This window comes from Suricata suricatta, chromosome X, assembly GCF_006229205.1.
Source record: "Suricata suricatta isolate VVHF042 chromosome X, meerkat_22Aug2017_6uvM2_HiC, whole genome shotgun sequence".
NCBI lineage: Eukaryota > Metazoa > Chordata > Mammalia > Carnivora > Herpestidae > Suricata > Suricata suricatta.
Window position 1 is genome coordinate 94828289 of NC_043717.1, and position 24733 is coordinate 94853021.

Genomic DNA, 24733 nt, shown 5'->3' on the forward strand with positions numbered 1-24733 from the left:
ACATGGACCCCCTTGCCTCCGATTTTTCATCTCCAAAGCGCCCTTTACCTTTGTCACAGAGTTAACATCCTAAAACACTGCTGTGACCACACTTTTGTCCTCCGATCCCTTCACTGACTTTCCACTGCTAACAGCGTCAAGTGCAGACTCTCCGTTAGGCTGAGGCTCCTGATATATTTTCATGTCTTTGTGCCATTGCTCACTCCACATTCCTCTGCCAGGAAGATCCTTTCTTCCAACCGCTATCTGTCAAAATTCTCCTCATCTTTCAAAGCCTGGCTTAGAGGCTACCTATTTTTGAAGTCTTGTCTAATTCCCTTGGTAGAAATTAATCCTTCCCTTCTCAGGGCTTGCATAGTACTTGGTTTCTATTTCTCTTAGGACACTTACTCTAGGCTTTGGATTCTAGTTATCATCATCCTTCTTGAAAGCAAGGATTGGAGTTCAGTTGGCCACATCTCTGCTTGGCACACGGAGCTGCTCAATATTGAAGAAATGGACACAAATGGTAATGATATATGCGTATGTGATCATAAATGTCTATGGGGAGATTTTCTACGTCTTTATGAACAGAGCCCACCAAAGTCAGCACTATATACAACACATTTAAAAAATAACTGCTAAATAAATGGTGAAGAGATTTTATATATATCATATACTATATAAACTATATTTCATATATATGCATTATAATGTACTGGGTTTTTTTGCCTGATGAGTTTCAATTTGGAAAGGAATCCCAGAGGTAGTCATGGTTTAGGGGCACCTGCTGGCTCAGTTGGTAGACTGAGAGTCTCGGGGTCGTGAGTTCGAGCCCCACATTGGGTATATAGACTTAAATAAAAACAACCGTAAAATAAAAAGTAGTAGTCATGGTTTAAGTGACTTCCAAGAACAACGGACAAGAACAAAAGCCATTCAGCCAAGTGGAAGCTCAGAGTCGAGCTCCATCTCAGCATCTTACAATGAAACTGGTGGCTTTAACAAGAATTCGTCCTGTGGGTTATTGGACTGAACTTATTGATTTGGTATGTAATAGCACAGGGAATGGCCTTCCCTAAGAAAGAAATCGGCAATACGGAAATTGCTCCCCATGGGGCTACTCTACTTGGGTCCAGCAAACAGAGGCAACAGCGCCACTGGGTTCCGATCTGGAGGTCCTTCACACTGCTTCCAAGAATCCATATGCAGCTATAACGAGCTGCCTCTGGCTTCGCTTCAGCCTTTGTATTAGCTCATTAATGAGTCTGGATTCCTTCCCCATTTTCCATGGTATCCCAGGCAGGGACAAAGGCTCAGGCGGCAGGGGGCAGCTTTCCTTTTGCCCAGACAAGTGGTTGCTGGGCCCAGCCTGTGGCTAACAAATTCCAAAGTTCTTTGATGGTCGAGCCCACGGAATGGGTCCTGTCTGCCTTAGGCTCTGCAGTGCAAAATAGAGCTCTGGGAATTGGGGCCTAGGCAGTGTTCCTGGCGTCTGTGACATCACCCCAACAGCTGAGGGTGATGGTGTCTCAAGAAAGCTCACTAGTCCCAAGCCCTGTGAATTCTTTCTGCTCTGTCGGCATGTGAAATACACACACACTCGTGAACATGTTATATGCCGCTCAAACTCATTCTAAATTCCTCCCAGGAGGCACCTGCCAATAAGGATATCATGTCAGCCGGGTTTTAAATATAGGAACCTCTCACCATCTTCGACCAAGGGCAAAATGCAAAAGGAATGCAGATTAACTTGCCCTGACTTTATAGTTCTGAAGTATCTTCACTTGATACCATCTCTTCCATGAAAGGTCCTGGTGGGGATGAAGATAAAATGGGAGTTCTGGATCATGTGGTAAGATCTCAGAGCTGTACTCTAAGGGCACACAGCCTATTTATAGATCTTCCACTTTAGGGCAGAGTTCAAACTTGGAAAAATCTGAAGAACTCGATTTAAACACACACTCTTTCATATATATATACATGCATATATATACACTTATATATGTATGTATATATATATATATATATAATTTTTAAAAATTTATCATCTTCATTTTCCATTCAGTTACTTTGAGCCAAGCTAAACTTTAAATAGTTCAAAAATCTGTCGAAGGTTGGCGAGATATATTTTTCCAAGAATCTTTAGGATTTAGATGATTATATTTGGAATTTTAAATCATTTAAGTAACAATCTAAACTAGAAAAGGTGCGGTCTTTTCATTCCAGAAACTGATAAACTGAGGCAAAGAGAATCAAGCCACTCAAAGGGTCACTTCCTTTATGGGTTTTCCTTTATGCTAACTTTTCATACTATTATAATAGAATGTATTGAGTGTTACTACAGGCATTGTCTCTAAAACTTGTACTAACCCTTCAAGACAGATCATAGTATACCCATTTCACAGATTAGGAAAGTTGAGTATTGGGAAGTTTAATAATTTGGCCTAAATCCAGGCGGCCACAAAGTGACATACGTGCAATTTGAATATAAATTTATGTTTGTTTCTAGGGTCTTTGTCCTTTCCCCAAACTAGGTTACAATGTGCTGTGGCTACCAAATGTTTTACAATGATCCTACATTACACACCAATAAGGCTTAACAACTAAAGCAGGTTTGGTTTAACCAAAACTCATGTGGAACAGTGAATATTACCATCCCAACACAGTCCTTTTGAAATTAAAAAAAAATTAATGTGTTCATTTTATTTTTGAGACAGAGAGACAGACAGACAGACAGACATTGTGTGATTGGGGGAGGAGCAGAGAGACAGGGAGACACAGAATCCGAAGCAGGCTCCAGCCTATGAGCTGTCAGCACAGAGTCCGATGCGGGGCTTGAACCCACAAACGAAAAGATCATGACCTGAGTTGAAGTCAGATGCCTTACTGACTGAGCCACTCAGGTGCCCCAGTCCTTGTGAACCTTTAAACAGGACAGAGAATATTTCACGAGCCACTCACTTGCATGCCCCTCCCTCTCCCACCCCAACATACACATACATGTATGTCCTCTTTTACCCCACCCATAACGGTCATAAAACCAGAAGAGCTGCTAAGTGGTCACTGTGTTTGAGAGCTATATTCTTGTACGTCAGTGAAGGTTTTGTTGTTCCTTATTGCTGTTTCCATCATAGTTCAAAAAAAACCAAAACCATGTCTACTAAGCTGGGTTTCCCCCATGTAGTCATGTCTGTGAATCTCCATGTAACACTCTGTTTGCATTTATCCCCGTAACATCTCAGTTTGCTGGTTTTCTCTCCCATTCCAGCCCATGAGGTATTTTTAGATCCTGACTGTGTATCTGTGTATTAGCTAACCCCCACCTAGCTTCGTGCTGTCTCTAAATATGAAAAATTCTGCCTTCTCTGTCTTCAGTTAAGTCACTGGTAAAAAAAACTTTAGGCAGTAAGGGTCAAGTACAAAGCAAACAACTAAAAGTCTCTCTCCAGGCTGACGCTGATAGGTTAAGAAAATATTCTTCCGATATGATAGTTAATTAGCTATATATTTACCGAACTATATGATTACTTAGCCAACATCACATGTTTCAAAAGGATCACAGGAATCTCTGCCAAACACCTTGCTGAAGTGTGGGTGCGCTGTGTCTGTGCCATTCCCCGATCTAGTAAAATCAGACACGTGCGCATACACATATCCAAGGAAAGGGCTTGATTTGTTCTGAGTGAGCCCATGGTGGCTCCTAGGAATCATCCCCGTGGTGTCTAAAAGCTCATGCTCTCCAAGAATCTTGTCCAGAATTTTGCTAAGATGTGATGCCAGACTCCCTGATTTCTGGTTTCCACAATTAAATTTCTACTCCTTTTTAAAGGTAAGGTTAAAAAAATGGGCTCTTTCTCCAGCCTTTTGGCTCTTCTTCTATTTGTTGTGATGGTTTAAAATGTGCTAACAGTGACACCATGACAATAACCAGACGACTCTTCAGTGCCTTGGGATATACCTGATGCGAACTCGGGCCTCATTATTTATGACCGACCACAACAGTGATTCTCTTAGCTTTGGTCTTGTCAACTGCTTGCCCGGGATACAGAATAGATATCACTCTGAAAAGTGATGCCTTAGCAGAATATGGACTATGAAGAAAATCATATTCAGGTCAACTAATTAAGCACATAAGAACACACTTTAACCCTATTAGGAAACTATCCAATAAATTCCAGTGCATATTAATAAAAATGTAATTTTCACTTTGACATTAATTAGAAATCTGCTGGAAATACCCCACCTAACAGTTGTTATGCAAAATCACTATGGTTGCTATCTGAGGCTAGGAACACAGACTTGACCCCCTTATTATTATGTTACATTGCACTAACACCCAGCCCACGCAGGATACGGAAATATCCTTGGTCACGTGTCAAGTCAGTTTACAGCACAGGGTTAGCTCTCGCAGGGGCCACACAGGACTGAGGCCAAATGTTTGGTTGAGCCACCCAGGGGCACGAGTGCCCGCCCCGTGCAGACAAGCCAGTTTCATTCCCATCGGCAGAATCCTAATGGCATGGGCAAGGAAAACAGAGATGTGTCGGCCTTCAGATTCTAAGAAGATCCTTTTGGCTCACAAGTACAAGAATGTGGGCCTTCCAACAGGAACGCCACCGCCAACAGGAATAATGTCTCCGCCAAGTCATTCACACTCTCCCATTTGGTCCCCATTTTAACCAGGAGTTCATTTTAGGAGGTGGCTGATGGGGACTGGAAGGCATTCTGTGACCTTGCATGTCGTAGTACAATCGTTGCATGAATACTCAAGTGAAAAAAAAAAAGGCTCATGTGGGATGAAACCTTTAATGGGAGCTTCAAGGGCACTTCTCATTGTTTTAGCAGTTGGAACCCTCTGTTTGAGTGAAATCTTACTTAGAAGACAGATATGTAAAGCAGATTTTAAAAATGTAGTTGCTCTGGTTAAAATAGGAATGGGGGACTCAGAACACCCCCCCACGGCTTGTCTCCCACATCTCTACTCCCCATGGAACACAGTCTGAATACACTGCCTGAATAACCGAGCGAACTGGCACAGAAGCCCACTGACTAACATGATGCTAATTTTGCCGTTCTGGAAGGAAGGAGGAGGCACGAGGATAAATGAGTACAGTGTGCCCAGGAAGCTTGGAGGGGTTGAGATCCAGCACATGAGAGTCCAAGAACGACCAGTCCTGGATGTAGACAGGAGCCCGAGGCCGACTCTGGGGGTGGGTCTGAGGCCCCGGGCAACAGGTCCTGCTGATTCTGCCGGTTTCGGGTTCGGTGACCCCAGCAGACACCCCCACCCCTGTGCCTGGGGTGCTCGCACCTGGTACATGGGTTGAGTGAGGCAATGGGCACCAAGATGTCCTTGTTGTGACCAAGCTCTAGTTAATATCCATACTAAGAGGTAAATAATTAGCAAGTTCATGCCTCATGCTGTTCTGCTTTTGGTTCCAAAGATGAAACTGCTGAAGTATGGGCTTCCGCCATGCTCAGGAGCGCAGGGCAAGGAAACGTGGCTGCCCGCCTGCAAGCACGTCTTACGTTACACAGGAGCCTTCGGAAGCAGAGCGGTAGCACTGCCGAATACTGACGGGCTCATTTCCCACTCTCGGCTTTGCCATTTACTAGCAGTATGACTTTGGAGAAGTCATTTCCCTCTCTTGGCTTTAATTACTTCATCTGAAAAATCAGAGGGTTGGACCCTATGACCTCAAGGCGCCTGCACTCATGTAACTTTGCCCTTTAGCACAGACACTGGTTTAATATTGAATGTAAGAATGCCTTCAATTGAATCTAGACTTGGGAATAAATTGAGCAGCAAAGGCTGAGTTCTTTGAATAAGTTGATCAATAAAATACTGTATATATTGTCTATACACAACACGATGTTCGGTGCTACAGGAAATAGAGAATCATATGCATGGCCTCAGACTTAAGGAGCTGACAGTCCAGACGCAAGATGCATATTCATAACTACATCTGGGTGGAAAGTTATCTCTGAATTTCTTGAATACTCTTTGAAGGTGCATTTACTGATACAGTGCCTAGTGGGAAGGTGTGTGGGGGTGGAGAGCAATCATTTATGCTTAAAAATGTGTTGCATTTGGCCCGCAGGTAAATGTAAATAGAATATGAGGCCTTATGGATTTCAGAGACATTCTGGAAATATCTCTCTAACTTCGTAAATCTGGTCACCTTTATAGTTTGATAGGATTCTCTCATCCCATGTAGAGCTTGTCTTTCCATAGCTGACATGCCCAATACTTCTAACTAAAACAAAACACTCACAAGAGAGTACAATACGGCAATGAAAAAAGATACCACATTTCCCTTCATTGCTAAGTCACGGTTACCACAACGCTACTACCAATAACGTTTTGGCTCGCCACTCCTGACTCATCTTCCATTTTTGAGTAATTTCATTTAATACTCAAGGACTAATATACATGACCCAATTTAAGTGCTCCTGTAGATTCTAAATATAGCAACGAGTTCATTTTCAAAAAACTTACTACGAAATACTTGGGAATTCTTTTTGGTGCAGGGTTATTAAACTGTACATGGTAATTAAGATATTAAAAACACATGCTCCCCAAAGCCACCAGACGTTGTAATTATTTTTCAGGCTATTAAGCAAAATGACAGAAGATTTTTTAATGATTAATGTGTTTTGGAATGCATCAGCTAATTCCCTTTTACTTCATGAAATGATGTTTAGCTCCACAGAGTCTAGGTCTGGTATTTAAAGACCAACTCACATTGTCCTTTTGTAACTCAGAAGTCATTCATGCGCTCTTGTTAACATGCCATCGTACACACTCTGTCTTACACACACACACACGCACACACACACACACACATTCTGGCTCCATATGGAAATGGCCATTACTAAACCTCTGCTATGCTAAGTGTGACAGACACTGGGACACAATTCCATTTGGAAAGGCCTTTTATGTAAATTTGACTTTCAAAATTTTAGATCAATGTTGGCTTTTCCAGCCTCCATCAGACGAGGCCAGTGTTTTATGACTCTTGCTGCCTTTACTGTGGGAAGACTATGAAAAAAGTTACTCGGGGTGTTTTCTATCATGCCTGAGATTCATTTAAAGACCTGAGGTTTTAAATCACAGGCTGAGGAATGTCCTAGATAGTTCTCTGACACATAACAACTTTACTCATTAACTTATTAAAAGTTTTCACTTTCTATTTCAAAAGTTAGTATCTTTTCATGACAGAGCAGTCTGCCAGGCACCTTAAAATACTTTTCAGGGGCTTACGGAGGGGGATAGAAATGGAGATATTCTACTGTCTGCCTGCTTTACTCTTAAATTTTTTCTTTGACCATTTCACATCATTGTATAAATTAGAGACAGCTGATAGAAAGTTTGTAGTGTATAACTGAAAGCCACATCACAAAGTGTCTCTGTTTCCATACCATATAGCATGGTGGCTGGCTCTCAAAGATTCTTCCTTTAAAGTTGTTTTTAATGTTTGTTTGTTTGTTGTGAAAGAGAGAGAGACATAAAGAGAGCCTGAGCGAGCAGGGGGGAGGGGCAGCGAGAGAGAGGAGAGAGAATCCCAAGCAGGCTCCGTGCTGCCAGCACAGAGCCCGATCTCACGAACCGTGAGCTCACGACTTGAGCAGAAACCAAGACTACGATGTTTAAGTGACCGAGCCACCTAGGCACCCCTCGAAGAATCTTCCTAATTGAAGTTTGGTAAACAACATACCCATCCTTTTTTTGCTGATGATTGTAGAGCTTCGACCATGGAAATGACTGTATTAGGGACTTGGGAAATCGTTAGACAAATGAAAGAGTTTCAGTTACTTGTACTCCTGTATGTCTTCTTTGTCTAGATCTCACTAACCGTAGCAAGCTGTGGTTGTGGCTTTAAAGAAGTATGAGGAAAAGGCGCACAGATTGCAATCAGTGGCCCTGGATTGTAGGTCTGGGCCTACAGGTTACTACATGTAGCTCACTTAGCCTTCTAGTGCCCCCAGTTCCTTCATCTGGTAAATGTAGGTAATAATACCTGCTTCTCAGAGCCGTCGTGAAGATCAGTTTACCTAAGGTCCACGAAAGAGCTTTACAAACTGAACCGTGGAGTGCAATTACTTGGCAGAATCAATATCATTCGTATGGAGTCACGTGGCTAACGTGATCCGAAGACAGGTCACCCATCTGGCCGTGGAGGAGGACAACTTTAGGGGTGATGAATGCAAAAGTATTTTTATGGTTTGATGTGTTCATAGCCTAATGAGGACAAGGCAGTAGGATAGAAGAATCGGGTGGGGGGAAGGGCAAGTTGAAGTTCCATCTGCCCAGGCTGGAGGACTGGTGGGAAGAGAGCAGCCCCTGAAAAGACGAGAGGTTACAAAGTAGAAAGGGGTGACCTGGGAACAGGGTGTTTTAAAAAGAGAATAAAGTCACAAGACTTGTTCACAAGAGGGTGCTGGGTTAAAGGCTGACCTTGAGCTACAAATCACGGAATCACACGGCTGGAAGGAATCTTAAGAGGCCATCTCGTCCACTCCCCCACCATTCAGCAGGACATTTCAACCATCCCAAACAGATGAGACTTTATCCAGCCCTGAATGAAAAGCTCGGACACCAAATGGACAGGTATTGACTGCTCTGGCTTCGACTGTTTACAACAGGCAGGAAACAATTTCTGGAATTTCATTTGAACCTGAACTGAAACTAGGAGCAAACAATAAACAGCTAGATTTTCCTTGGGAACAATAAATGACAGCAGTTTAGGGACTGCTAAATTCGCACTAACTACAGAGCTGTTCTTCAAGAGAGAGAAGACGTCACCAACGAGGCCAGGTTAGAGGGCAAATGGCCCGCAGAATCATCCGGGTAAGAATGTATTGTGATCATTCTTGGGATTTGAGGGGTCTTCTCTCCATGCAGGACGCTCGGAGCAGAACACTAAAAAAAATAAAACTTGTTGCTGTTTTCTGAAAATAATATGGCCTAGCAAGTTTCAGAACTGACACTCAGGGCTTAAAAGCATTTAGCTCCTCTGCTAACACAAGACAATAAATCCTCACACAAATTAGAAACTGAAAAGGAAATAAAAAGGTCCTCATTTCCAATCGTGGGAATGTTACACATGAACCCTGGCTTAGGAGGAGGAGGGGAGGACATTCCACACCTGCAGGCCTTCCCAGGAAAGGGGCCCAGGCCTGACCCTGAACCCATCCCCTCAAGGTTACACCGCGGGGCTGTCAATATGGAAATAATGTTACTTTATTCCCTCAGTGAGTATATTATTTCCAGTGCTATCAACAGCAACTATAACCTGAACGGAGGCAGCTGAGAATTTCCATGTGAGAACGTGAAGAGTTATTTTGGGAAGTGCTCATAAATGGCCGAGCTGCAGTCCATCCGGATGGACACACATGGGCACACCTGCCTAGACAGACAGAAGTAAGTGGCTCTGCATTTAAAGATGCGTCTTTTGGAGCATCCTACTGTAGTTTAAGAGATACAGCACCAAGCAAGGGGCCTCGGAAAATCATATTATACTCCTGGACTCACCACTCGCTTACATGTGAACTTGGGCAAGTTAGTTGATTCTATCCGCCCCCCCCCCCACCACAATCACTAAAACGTTAGGTCAATTTAGTCAGGCATTCAGTGAATCCAGATGCTTGGCAGTGTACAGGAAACAACATCTGGATGACGGATCGAATCTTCGACTGAACTCCCTGGATGTTCTGGCAGCATGCCCACACAGCCCTCATTGGCTTTCTGCCTCAGTTTCTCTAGTTATAAAAAGGGACCAAGATTATTTATCATTTACCCCACAGGGTCAGTAAGGACGAAATAATGTCCAAAGGTCACAATGAGTTCTTAAAACGAGTGATTCTGTGACAGTACCATATCTTATACTGTTCTGGGTTGAACACTTTTCCCACTATAACCAGTTCGACTGTTAGGACATGAAATCACTTTGAAATATGGATAAATGCTGGACAAATATGACACATCATCATCATCTTCTTCACCGTCATTATTGCCATCGTAACATTCTTCCTTGACTTTCCTTAAATGTCTCACTTTCGGATTGAATCATAGCCAAAAGACGAATTTTATTGAAAGTCTGAAAAAAAATGTGTTTGGCCATGTAAAGCAAGACAGCTGAGAAAAAGAAGTCAGTGTGGGTGTTTGGAGCCCAACCAATTTTAACAGCTCTACTTAAACAGGTAAAACTGGTCTATCAATAGAATTAATTGGTTGTCAACGGTATTTGTAAGGGAACCAAAAATGTTCAGACGCACATTCACGGCGGAGGTGGGAGAAAGAAATTGTAAAGGTGACTTGTCAACTCGCACACTATACACCTCCCTACCTATGAAGTGGTTTCAGCTTTTGTGGCTGGAAGTCAGAAAAGGCACAGAAGGGCACAGTATGGGAGACGAAGAGACACATCAGAGGGATACACAACCACACAAAATTGGGGGAGCAGATCAGACAGGCAGAAAGTACCAGAATACTGCTCCCTTTCAAACTCAAGTCCTGGCCACAGAGGAAATCCTGAATTATAATAATTGTAACTGCCATTTATTATCTGTCGTGCATATGCAATTATATATATTTGTGTATACATGAAAAACATATAGAATATATAAAATGTGTTACATGCGTAATTATATTTAAGTTTTCTATAATGGGAGTATAGATAAAACTTCCAATCCTCATGATAACCTTGTAAGAGAGGTTTTGATATCTTTCTATAATACAGATGAGAAAACCAAAGCTCAGGTTGAGTGACTTGCCCAAGGTCATATACCTAGTAAGATCCACAGCCAAGTTCAGAGCCATCTGGATCCAAAGCCCATGTTCTTCCCACGACCCCCTACTGTCTCCCATAGTATTAATACCAAACACGCAACATCTTTGCCAAAGGTTGTAAGTATTTCTAGTGACCAGTGGATCACACAGGAGACCACGTCTCACTGATACAGCACTCCCTTTATCCATGGTGGGGGTCCATGCTCAGGCCTCTGACCTTTCTTATGACTGTCACTCCCTCTGGTCTCTACGCACTCATCGCTCGCAGCAGCTCTTGGCACTTGCCTCCTGCACGATCCTTCTCCGCCTGGCCTAGCCTACCTCGGACCTACGCACAGAAGCCCAAGCCCTCTTCTGGCTCTTCGTCACAGGCTGCCTTTAAGCACGTTCTGTGCTTGGGCTTCCCCTCCAACGAAGCTGTGAATACAGAGGATTAGATTTCTTGTGAATCCCAAAGCCCCTGGCACTTGGCCCAGCACATAGTAGGTGTTCGTTAAGGTCCATTGACCAAAGAGATCTGTGGATGGTAGTCTTCCTTTAGGATCAGGGGCATGGTGATGGCGCCTGAGAGTTTGGCCTCACCAGTGTTGGGGTCTAACCAGTTGAATGGAGCCACCAGATACAGCGGGTCAGAGATAATTTGGAAATCATTCAGCGGACAAATCCTGCTACCGTCCCCATGTGAAGGGAATCATGCCCTTGAGGTCCAGGTGGGAGTGGTTTACCTTGTGCTCTGCACCCTTCAGATGTGCATTTTGGAATAATCCTCCTAGAATGAACCAAGCTTTGTAGCACTTGGTGAGGCTGTGAGTTCACAGAAAGAAGGATGTCTTCGGCAAATACCGGCATCATCACGTGCTTGGCAGCACTAATGACTATTCATTAAGTGCTCAGTGGGTGCAGCGCACTTTATTAGACACTGGAGGAGTCACACCCAAGTGTCTTGTATTTTCACAAAGCCATTTGTAGCGAAATATGCCACCATTAGAAAGCCCTTCCTAACATTTTCTAAGAACCACAAAAATGTCATTGCTAACCTTCCTATTAAAAAGCAAAACCACGCCGATGTCTGTGTACAGGAGCCTCTGTTCTCGCATAGGATTTTAGTTGCATTGAAGTTCTTCCTAAGCTACAAATAGAAGTCAGTGGGAAGCCAGGGCCCTCCCACCCATGGGTCACGGAGCAGGAACACTGTCACTCTGATATACAGTGGCACTCTGGGTGGCATTTTTTTTTATTGTGGCCACAAAGCAATCACAAGCAGATGGTACAGCTAACTTCTATTTGTGTCTTAGTTACTAAACTCCTCATGAGAGGAAAAACTCTGTGTACAGGTCAAGGGAATCTGTGGGTGTCTCTGTGCATGGCAGTGAGTCAGAAGTTGGCAAGGATATGCAATGAAGCTGGTCTTCTAGTATCTTCTTAGTAGTGGTGAAAGCTGATATATCCCCATCGGAAAGCAATTTGGAAACATGTACTACAATGCTCATATAGTTTAACCTGATAACTCCAATATTTTAAGAAAACGATCCAAGATCAGAAGAAAGCACCATGCATGCAGAGGTAGTTTTATTTATGATGGTGAAAAATGTGAAGCAATCTGAATGTCCAGCAAAAGCAAGCTAATTAAATGTGATGAATACTTAGAGAAATCTTAAGCAGCCACCAAAAATGATTAATAGGAAGATTTGTGACAACAAGAAGAAGTGTTTCCAATACAGTGTTAATTTTAAGCACTATAAATCACTCGCGTGGTTCCAATTATGTATAAAGTCTGCATGAGTGTGGTTTTCTGAGCAAATATTAGGAAAGAACAGGTAAAAGTGAAAACAGGAGAGAGAAGTGGGATTTTTTTCCCTCCACTTTCCAAGTTTCCTCTAAGATTACAAAATTATCTTCATTATTTGAAAGCGGAGTGAAGGGACGCCTGGCTGAGTGTGTGACTCTTGATCTCAGAGTCATGGGTTCAAGCCCCACATTGGGCGTAGAGATTAATAAAAAAATAAACTTAAAATAAAATAAAATAAAACAAAACAAAATAAAAATGGAGTGAAAACCAAGGGTCATAGGTCCTTTTTAATAGAAAGAGTCTTTAAAGAAACTGAAGAACGGCTGTGTCGCCCCAAGTCCAAGCGCACAATTGGAACAGTAGACACGGTCCCTCCTCATTGTTTCCCATTTCCATTTCTGTCCAGCAGATCACTTACCTGGTTAATGTGCTTCAGTTTGTCAATGATTTGACTGACCACTGGCTCCGGGCCCTTCATTTTCAGCTCGTGGAGGTTGAATTGATTTTTCATGCCATTCCTCGCTGCCTTCTGGCTGTATCTGGAAGGGGGAAGGTAGAGAAAAGGTTTGTCACCAGAGAGTCGCAAGCCAAATAAAAGCCTATATGTGGCACCAGTGGTCAAGCTGACTGCAAGCTCTCGTCAGCCTCTTAAACCATGGGATGACCCCACGCCACATAGGGTCTACTTGCCATGGAAGACATTCACTCAACAGTCAACAAACATTAACTCAACACGCTTTTTTGGGGGGGAGTTGGGGACACAACAGTGAACAAGGCAGACAGCGTCTCTGCCCTTATTGTGTTCTGGATCTAGTGTGGTGTCCAGAAGAGTAAGGGCCAAAGGCAACTCAGAGGGATGAGAGCCACGTTAAGGGAGGCCCTGGATCTTGGTCAGGGGGACACGCAGAAGGGACCTTCACTCTGACGGTGAGTTCTAATTCTTGGAAAGAGAAAGGCGCTTGCACGCCCTCCGCCTCCTCCTCTCACCATTTCCTGCAGGCCTTGGACCTGGGTTTCTTTTCAGGAGGCTTTCTCAAGCCATGTGCAGCAGAAATCTGCCCTCGTCTTATAATTCCCCGCCTCCCCACCCAATTCCAATAGGATAGGTGCGTTGAGGGCAAATTCAGATTTCTTTTAGTCACATTTTATTTTATTAAAATTTTTTAATGTTTATTTATTTTTGAGCACAAGTGGGGAAGGGGCAGAGAGAGAGGGCGACACAGAATCCAAAGCCAGATCCACGCTCTGTGCTGACAGCAGAGAGCCCGATGTGGGGCTCGAACTCATGAACCATGAGATCATGACCTAAGCCGAAGCCGGACACTTAACCAACTGAGCCACCCAGGCGCCCTTTATTCACATTTTAAATTACAAAAATAGTAATGTTCATTGTAAATAATTCAAACAGTACAGTAGTAAACAAAGCATAAAGTAAAAGTTCTCCCACAATCCTATCCTTCCAAGAGAGAAGCAGTTTGATATATATTCTTCTAGGGGTTTCTGCACACTTTGACATCATGTAATTTTATCCCAAGTTGGAAGTGTACTAGTAATGCTGATTTGCAACTTATTATCACTTAATACAGATCTTGGACATATTTCCATGTGAGAACATAGATAACTGTCTTGTTTTTAATTTTATGTATGGCTATGTCATAATTTATTTATCCAATCTCTGATGAACAACTGAGTTACTTCTCATAATTTGTTACTATAAACAACACTGCAAAGAAGATCCTTGTATACAAATCTTTGCACATTTGCACAAATACCTATAAAGGATAAGTTCCTAGAATTTAGGCACCTCATATTTTGAATCCCAAATTACGGCATGCAATACGTAATCTTACCGTATAATTGTATAGCACTTTACAAGGCAGTTTCTTATCATCCAGCTTACTTGAGCTTCTCAACCACACTGTGAGGTGGGTGGGGTGGATAGCTTTATTATTTATTACCGAAAATTCCACAACTTCTGACAACACTGATCTGATTGTTAGGCATTCCCTTCCATGATACAATGTATCTGTCACTATTTTCTTTAATGTTTTATTTATTTTTGAGAGAGAGACACAGCATGAGCAGGGGAGGGGCAGAGAGAGAGGGAGACACAGAATCCAAAGACAGGCTCCAAGCTCTGAGTTGTCAGCACAGAGCCCGACGCACGTCTCGAACTCACAAACTGTTGAGCCGGATGCTCAACTGATTGAGCCACCCAGGTTCCCCAAATCTGCCACTATTAAAGACATGCTTTGAAACAGATGTGTGGTAGCAGAGGAGGTCAGGAAATCTAGTTCTGACTCTCAATGCCCAATGTGGGGCTCGAACTCATGACTGCAAGATCAAGAGTCATGCGCTCTACCAACAGAGCCAGCCAGGCATCCTACGAAAAGGAAAATATTTTGTAATAAAGTTGAAGAGAACATTTGATTATGTTTCTTCTGAAATGATAGCCTAACATATTCAGCTTATTTAACTTTGAACGTTAGTGAATAGACAGATCACCAACCATCAAATACATATTCATTGCCTTTGGGGCTATGTTAAAAAAACGTAAGGCGGCATTCTTTATTTATATATCTTGTGGCAACCAGCTTACTAGTCTCTTATTTTATGTCCATATAATTCTGTTTCAATACTGTCTCTCTCCTGATAATACCAGCAACTTCATTGTCTTTTTCTTTGCACCTACTGACGCCTGAAGCAGAGACCCTATTCACAGATAAAGAGGTAAGGCTATTACAAATCTTCAGAAATGAACTTCAGGAATGCGTCCCCAGAGACAATTCCGTGGGCTTATTCATATCGAAGTTGCCGGCCACATTTATGCTGCTCCTACGAAACGAACGTCTGCCCGAAGTTTACGATCCTCATCGGTATAGCGTAAAGACATCTGCCAATGTAGCGATTTGGTCCTCTACCCCCTCTTCCGAATCATCTATAAATATTAAATCAAATGAGTCCCACAGCTGAGCCCTTGCAGCCTTACAGTATTCTTTTTGCCATTCAGAAAAGTGTCCCTTTTGCTCTATTTTGTTGTTGTTGTTGCTTCTTATCTCCAAGCCATGATCGGAAGCCAGGACAAAACACTGCTCTCCAATCCCACGGTGACTCAATTTTTCAAAAACAGCTTTGAGTTGAAAAGCCTGCCAAACTTTTTGAAAGTCGAAATAGCATCCACTGTTCCGCTCTATCCATGAGCTATTTAAATCCTCAAAGGATTTTCGTAAATTAAGCATGGTTTCTGGTTCCAGAAGTGTTAGGAAGAACTGGCCTGTGGCTGAGACCTAAGACTCGCCTTGATTTTATGTATTCCGCAAAGCAGTAACCAAAAATACTGATCCAATTGATTTCCATAGCGGCTAACATTTCGTGGGATTGTTTTAAACCTCGGGGTTCTGTCCTCTCTCATCAGGCATCTCAATATCTTCCCGAAGCCGCAATTTTCTGTTCCCCATCCCTCTCCCCGATCTACTTAGCCAGACCAATTTCAGAATGAAATCTTAAAAGCCATTAGTATTATAATGGAATATTATGTAGATGTTAAAAGAACATTCTTGATCCGTAGGCAGTGACACTAAACCAAATCCTAGATACACGGTCACAGATAAGGCAGTGGTCATGAACGTACAGCGTGATTCCATCTGGGGTAAAAATGGGGGTGCACATGTGTCACTCGCCTATAACTTATGCGTGTTTGAATACAGAACATGTTTAAGAAACGATAATAGCAGTTACCTCTGGTGAGCCAGGGGCGATGTTGGGGACCTGTGAATTTTGTCTTTTATGTTCTTCCATACGTTTTGTTTAAAATTTTTTTTTATTTTTTTAAATTTTTTTTCATACCTTTTGTTTTAAATCTTCATAACAATTTAACTTTAATTATTGAAATTTTACATAATGTTCTTTTTTTTATTAAATGTTTTTAATGTTTATTTACTTTTGAGAGAGAGAGTGTGTGCGAGCAGGGAAGAGAGAGAGGGAGACCCAGAATCTGATGCAGGCTCTGGGCTCTGAGCTGTCGGCATAGAGCCCAACACGGGGCTCGAACCAATAAACTGGGAAATTATGACCTGAGTCAAAGTTGGACACTTAAGTGACTGAGCTACCCAGGCGCCCCAGTAGTAAATTTTCATAAAGGCAAAAGAGAAAACAAAAGGAAAGAGAAGGTAAATTAAAAGCCGGGCTAACTCATATACGTACGTCAGGGCCTGTGGGAAATCCTTGTTGGTAAGACGTGTGGTGGCCATCACTAGCCGCCCAGCCTAAAGGTGACTTCTTACATCAGAACAGACATCTCTTCTGTACTCCCCAAAGCACCTCATGGCATTATGCTAACAATAGCCGTCAGAACTGAGTGCTTTCTCTGGGCCAGATGCCGTTGGAGAAACAGCTGAGAGAGAAGAAAACATGTATTCTCTCTTGGACTCCTCCGAACGATGGAATGAGACAGACACTATTCTTTTCTTTTGAGTTTTTAAAAAAGGTTTATTTATTTATCTTGGAGAGAGAGAGAGAGCGTGTGAGTGTGCGTACACATGCATGTGTAAGTGGGGTGGGGGAGGGGCGGAGAGAGCGAGAGAGAATCCCCAGCAGGCTCTGCGCTCTCAGCACACAGCCCAACCGGAGACTCAGTCCAAGAACGGTGAGATCGTGAGTGAAGCTGAAGTCCAGAGTCGGATGCTTAACCGACTGAGACACCTAGATGCCCCAAGATAGACACTATTACTATCAGCCCTTCTTTACAGATGAGGAAACTGAGGCACAGAGAGGTGAAGTCACCTGCCCAAGAGAGCTGGAGCTTGAAATCTTGTGGGTCTATCTCTAACAGCCTCTGTTGCTTTTAAGATTTTATTTTTTTAAGTAATCTCTACACTCAACATGGGGTTCAAAATCACAACCCTGAGATTGAGAGTCACATGCTCTACTGGTGGGCGTCCCTAGCTACCTCTGTTCTTTTTTTTTAAGTTTATGTATTTATTTTGAGAGAGAGAGCACACACACAAGCATGAGCAGGGGAGGGGCAGAGAGAGAGAGAATCCCAAGCACGCTCCATGTTGTCAGTGCAGAGCCCAGTGTGGGGCACGATCCCGTGAACTGTGAGATCATGACATGAGCCGAAGTCAAGAGTCGGACACTTAACTGACTGAGCCAGACGCCCCCGACTGCCTCTGTTCTTAACCACTGGGCTTCCTCAGAAACAATCCAGGCTGACCAGGTATCTGCTGCTTCCTGACCACACAGCTCCGCGGTGGGACACAATCCGTGAGCCACCTGTAATGGTCCCCAGGGCTCACCTCTGCGTGTGCAACGGCGGCTCCCCTTACCTCCTCGGCAAACTCCTGTGCCTGCCCTCTAAAACCCTCGGGGAGAGCTTGGTGTATGGAGTTTTTTCTCCTAATTACAGATCCAACAGCACTGCTATCCAGTGGAATATTTGCCTTCTTGGGAGATACGGTGTTGAGGTCGGAGAGTAAATAATGCACCACCACCACCACGCCACTAGACAAGCGCCAGTGGTGATCTGAAATCTCTAAGGACATTAGGAAAATGAATGCAAGAGAATGTTCAGCTTAGTGACTCCCTGCCTTCGTGTTTGTCACCTTGGCTATAGCAATGTGGCATATCTGATGTGCCCTGGCTTTAAGCCCAGAGGGACTTGGTTAAGGGTGTCTCCATAGCTTTGCATTAATTAATTAATTAATTAATCAATCCGGCATTTCATTGCCATTCTCTCTCTCTGTGCCACTGGCGTCCGTGGCTCCTGAGAGGCTGTGAATGAGGACAAGCCCCTGCAGCACGGATCCTCATCCACAGGCTGCCAAGAGTGTCAGGCATGGGGACACTGTGGGCCATGGAGGATTTTAATGATGAGTTATCTACTTAGTGACACTCATCTGTGATTAGATTAATTGTCCTCTCTCAGGAATACTGCTTCCTTCCTAAGCTTTGACGTGGTTCTGGCCGTGAACACTGACCAGCAGAGAAGGAAAAATGAATAGAGAAAAGTTCCTATCCCCAGAATCTAAACTTTTCTTAACTGCACATGTTACATGTGATCTAAGATGCGTCACCTTTAAGCGTTACATGTGGTGTCTCTGCCTTCTCCCACCCACTCTGGTATCTGCTTAGCACAAAAATGAATGCCATAATGCCAAGGAAACCCTATTTGTGAAGTGAAAAGGGGGACATGCTTCTGTTTAGGCAGATTGGTCAGGGATGGGGGAGGAGGGGGGAGACCGGTGCAAAAGCCATAAAGAGAAAAGGAACCTAATTAAAACAGGACATCTGGGCATGCTTGTCTTGGGACAGTTGAAGCAAAGAGAGCACTTGTAGAAGAGGAATAGAGTCAAACAAGCGTAAAATGGGCGATCTTTTCTTCCCACTTCTCTGCTGGCTGAGGCAGCAAGGGTGTAGTGGAAAGAAATCAATGAATTCAAATGTAGAAAACACTGGAAATGGAAGCACCCTTAACAGATCATCTTGTCTGACCCACTCATTGGTAGGTGAAGACACTGAGACCCAGAGAGGGGCTTTTCTAACAAGGACAAGTTGTTAGTATCACGATTCCCCCTTTATAAGAAATTCCATTCTTTGAAAGGTTCCTGAAATGCACATTGCTGATTTCAAACAGGGCTAGCACTGCGATGAGACGGGGAGGCTGCTAGAAAATTCAGTTTCCTTCTTCCTCGAGGCATTAGAATGGTGGCAAGTATTTCTGAGCAAGTCTTAAAAGGACTAACTACCCCCTACCCCACGCCCCAAATACGTGATTTTACAAGTTTAATTTGCTGCCAGGTTACAGAGATCTGCAAGTAAGGCACAGAGCTCACATTCTCAGAGCGCCATCTTATGGAAAGACTGCAGTATTGCATGCAGCCCCTGATTTATCCGCTCGTTTCTTTGGAAAGTACTCCAGCCATAATAATCACTGTGGAAAAATGGGATAATTGAAAGAGTATAAATAGCTTTCAAAACAAACTGGAGCATCTTATTAAGAAGTCTAAGAAAATGTTTTTCTTTCTATCAACATGCAGTCTTAATTTACAGAAATGAAGAGAAGAATAAAGCAAAGGTGAGACTAGCTAAGGTTTGTAAATGCGCTTAATAAAGCTAGCAACAATTTGCTTCTTATTTATTTACACACGTAGTTAAAAGAAAACGTTTTCCATATTTGTCGCTGCAGCAGTAGCACTTGAGAGCAAATTTCACCCAGGAGAGTGCGAGAAACATACGTCCACCATACTCCACGAAGTACCTCTGTTCTCAAACAATAGCCTTTCGGCAACTAATTACAAATACATTTCAACAGAAGGGAAGTAAAAGCTGGAGAAGAAACCAGAGAGATGTGAACCCATTTATATCTTATTGAGTGGGCATTAGCTATATAAGGGAATTACTGTATTGGAATCTGTTTTGGTTTTTTTTTTCTTTTTACCTAGTTTCAAACCTCCCTGTGAGGAGGGACTAAAAGATTGGTTTTGGAATATAGTCAAGAAGTCATTTAAACCTACAGAAGTGAAGCCTATTTTCCAGATGGCGAGGAGAGCGTGAGAAGTTGAGAATCACCCACCACAGGGAGAAGAGTCTGGCTGTGGGAGCAGCCCTCCTGCAGGGAAGGGAAGGGAGAGAGAGAATGTGGAAGATAGGATCACCTGAACGTTTGTCTGAAGAAGTAAACTCTGAAGACGAACCTCGAGGTGAGGAGAGAGAAAAGCAAATAAGGAGGCCAAAGTGATTCTCGTGAGAAAGAGTACAGGACCAGCAGGGCCTGGTGTGTGGGAACATGGGTGACGGCCGCCTTCTGGGCTGTGAGCCCAGCCGCAGGCGGGCAGGATGCGAGGCCAGACCGGCGGCACTGCTGAAGGGTTCTCCGGGGGGTGTCCTTGAGGGAGGACTTACCAAGGAGGAGAGGACTTGGGCCCAGTTTAACGCTTACAAAGCCAGAAAGCAACATCTACTTCAGAAGCTCAGTGACTGGGGGGTGGGGAATGTAACAGAACCCGGTGTGCGATGGGGATTTATTATTCCTTCACCCCAAACTCATTTATCAAGTCCCTCCAGACCAGAGAGCTAGTCCAGAAAACCAGATGTTCTCTTGTCCCACTGGAGTTAAGCCATAAGGAAATGATCTTTACCTGTTTTTAAGTTCTTTTTTTTTTTAAAGTTAGATTTTAAGTCATGGGAATGAACATCAGAGTTGGAAAGAATCCTCAGAATCATTTAGTCTCATGCTCTCCTCTGACCAATGGGCAAAACTAGGGCCCAGAGGGACCAAGTGGTAGCCATTCAAGCTACTATTGGCATCAGTGCTGGTAGGACTTGACAGGGGCTGTAACTCTCCCCCAAAAACAAGAGCCAAGAAGAAGGAATCAGAGAATGGGTCACATACTTCAACAACATACGAGAGCATTGTATCCAAGTAACTGATGTTCAAAACAATGATCAATAATTAGTTTGAGAAGGTGAAATCCAGCTTAGCATATACGGTTTACGAAGACAGTGAGTCAATAATGCCCTTTCAAAGGGCCCGGATGCACGGGACCAGCCTCGTCATCAAGACGTAGGCTCAAAAGCTGGTTGCACCACTTGCCTTTTGACAAATAATGAAACCCTGCTGGGCTTGAGTTTCCTCATCTGTAAAATGGGGACAGTGCCACCTGCATCGCTTTGAAGAACAACTGATATCCCGAATGTGAGTAAATCAGGGTAACATAGGCGATGTGCTTCTAACAGTGGCCAACACATCTAGAGGAGGGTTGTTACTCGGCGAATCACTGTACACGGTGTGTGACATGCAGTAGGTATTCAATCAATGTTATTTGGACAGGATTTCCCGAGACATGATGAATAAGCCTTGCAACAAATAGGGGAAGCTTCACTCACGCCTGTGCTGAAGAGACCTTAGGAGACGGAAGAGTTCCGGTGTAGAAGTATGGGCCGCCAAAGCGTGAGTCCACCAGGGGTACCCGTGCTTTAGGATTAGGGGGAAATGAGCAAGGCCAGAAGCCCCAGAACTTTGTCTCATGTCATGATTGAGCAGTGACGTGTGTGTGGCGGGGGCAGAGCATGTGGCCCTGGCTAAAGGGAACCCTTCAGCAGAGATGTCCTCACACAAAACTTCCGGGGGACTGGGCCTCTGGCGGGGGGAGGAGGGAGCCTTCCCAGACAGAGCTTCAAATGAATCAAAATGAACTGTCGCCCATTAAAGAACAAATCATTTGCTGAGGCTCCGGGGCAGACAGCCAGGTTTCACAAGTGACCAACTTGGGATGTCAGAAGCCCGTTCCGCTCGCTCGCCTGCCAGCCCCCCACATTTCACATTTCTCCTTTCTGTGATACAAAAATCATCTGCTCCCACTTTGCAGGAGTGTCATAAGTAATGAATTAGATGGCTCTTGCAAACACCCACACGCTTTTTCAAATCTCTCTCTTGAGAACACTGCATTGTCTGTCTCAGGTCCCCGCAGGGCCCACAACAAACACCCATTCTTTAAGGCGGTGATCTGCAAAATGAAGAAAAGGACCCTCAGAGTCGACCTACAGTCACACTCCACTGACCAGTTTGAGAGGCAGGCGCGTCTGAGTGCGGGAAAGGGGGACTGCTTTATTCCCTTGTGTTGCATTTCAAGCATACGGAGTAACATAAAGGAAAGCCTGCTGAATGTTGCTTTGGACGTCCCACTGAACCTGATTTAATGAGCCACCAGAGATCACGAGGGAAGGACACACTGTTTTCATGTGAATAGGTACTGCCCGAGTACTTGAAAAGAAAGCGCGACATTCCGGCCACTGTTTCGCTGTCAGCTCTGCTGGTCTTAGCTGCAGTCCGGTACGGCCTCAGATTAGGCCTGTCTAGCCCCTGAGCCCGTGGTGGCAGAGGAAAAAGGTTATCACTTAGCCGCCTGGCGTGTCAGGTCCCGGGCTCTGGAATTCGTCTTGCTCCTCAAAGGCAGCCTTTCTTGTGTTTGGGGTGAACCCCCATGTTCAGGCAGGACTTCGCCTTGCCAGCTAGAGAGATTCCCTGGGCTGTGCTAAACTCTGCCCCGGTTTCCTGGTTTGGACTCATCTCTGGGTCAGCCCTCTGCTTTACCAGTGCGTGGCATGCAGCAGGCAGTCAATAAATGTCTATTGAACTCAATCGACACGGAAGGCCTCACATATCTTGTATGGTGGAGACTCTAACCTACTCTCCCCAGCTCTTGTCAGCTTGGTCCCCTCTGAGCCCCCCACCCTGCCCCAAGTCTGCAGCCAATGACGGAGAACCTGCCCTACACTGGACTTTTGTCTGGGTCCTGCCAGGAAAACAGCCACCGTGTCCCATCCTCTAGATGACACCACTTTGGAAACCAACGCCTGCATGGAGAAAGGCAGAGCTCCTTCCCGATGCCCCAGTGAGTGGCGTTATTCAGGGGGTGAGTCACTTCCCGCCTGGGCCAGCCAGATGGCTGAGTCCCCAGAGCCCAAGCGCCACTCCTTCTAGCCTCTGTTGCATCTCCGTGGGCCAATCAGTGGGCACCCACACAGGGCGCATCCATTGTAGACACCTGCTAACAACATCGATGCACATCACAAACCCTCTTGTAAGAGTGTAAACTTTAGCCCACTTCTGAGTCTGAATTAAGTGCGATTCTCCTGCTAGGAAAACACGTCTTTTGATATATGTGCTCAATTTGCTATGAGCAAGGCAATAACTTTAAAAGAGTTTCAGGGGCATCTGGCTGGCTTAGTCAGTAGAGCATGACACTCTTTATCTTGGGGTCATGAGTTTGAGCCCCACATTGGGTGTAGCAATTACTTAAGAAAAAAAAACATTTCAAATCTGGTGGTGAAGTTCCCAGGTTCTCAGTTTTGGGGGTCAGAGAAAGGATTTCCTGTGTTCCATTAGTGACAGAATCCAAGTATTATCCACTCAACACTCCCCTACTGAGCACCTACAGAGCACCATGCTCAGCCACGGACCCCTGGGGGGTTGGACTTCCCGAAGTTTCCAATGCTCTGGCCCACTATCTCCAATCTGGGCTTCACGGACCTATCCTGCTTCTGGCTTTGGCAAACCCGGTCCTCAGACAATGAAGTCTTTAGCTAGTGACTGTGTTGGAGTCCCCAGCCAACCTGGGACAGGGAGTGTACAGCTGTACTTCTTCCTGCCCACCTACACACTCAGCACCCTCCATCGCGACCCACAGAGCAGTGGCCCAAGAATAAGGTGACTTGGTGTTAGACTTGCCCAAGAACACCGAAAGGTCTCTGCAGAATGGAACGGCTCCTTCTGCTGTGTTCTTCCTTTCAAAGCATTCCCAGAGCCCTTGAACCTGGGCTGTGGTCAGAGGCCCGAGGAAGCAGGAGGGACCACGGCCTGCAGGTGTGCCTGCTGGAAGGCAGTGGCAGTGGCGGTGGCGGACGTGGGCAGAGCAGCAGGAGCAGAGCCCCTCGGCCACTTAGCGCAGGGGAAGGAGCCTACCGTTGCCCGTGTCCGGCTATCAGAATATCTGTGCTCAGCCGACCCGAGCCTGGCACTGCCGCTCCCCGGTTGCCGGTGATAAAATAAAACCAAACAATCACCAAGGAAAGGAAAGGTGAACTGAAGTGTAAACCAGCCCCACTCCTACCGCCCCCGTCGCTGCAGCTGCGCTCAGCTCCTCGGCTCTTTGCACCTGCTCTCCCGCCAGAACAAGTGGCCCATTGTGTGAGGCTGTGTGCGTGGAGGTGCTGAGCAAACAAGATGTGACTCTCCGGACCGTGAAGTCGATGGCATTCCGGGAAAACTTTACTAAGCCAAAAAAAAGTGACTGTAAAGCACTCGGCCAAATATAAAACTGCTACATAAATACTTAATGAAAACTCACAGCAATGCACCGAAGGACAACTAGGTCAGAACTTAGCCTCGCTCTCTAGGCTGGAGGGTCTCGGGGAGAGTGAAAACGGTCCTCCCCGCGCTGCTGCTCTCAGCCACTCTGTATTCCTCTGCTCCTACCTGCCCTTCAGCCCTGGGCACTTCTCCAGACGCAGCTCTCCCCTCGCTGATTTATCTCAGTGCGTGCAGGGCTTCTCATTTCAATTCTGGGTGGTTCTGTCAAATATTATTTGGCGCAACGGATACTGAATTCCACTTGTTTTGCTCAGAAGCCCCATTGGGGTTATGTGGTGCTACGAGGGAGACATTTTCT

The 24733-nt window shown here is 44.7% G+C and overlaps 1 protein-coding gene across 1 annotated transcript in view; it reads right to left on the reverse strand.

The window, feature by feature from the left end:
• The window catches only part of GPC3 (glypican 3), a 394908-nt gene that overhangs the window by 90804 nt on the left and 279371 nt on the right, over positions 1-24733 (reverse strand). The window contains exon 5 of the mRNA XM_029929914.1: positions 12982-13102. Coding sequence (XP_029785774.1) covers positions 12982-13102 — 121 coding nt within the window. The remainder of the gene's footprint in view (positions 1-12981; positions 13103-24733) is intronic.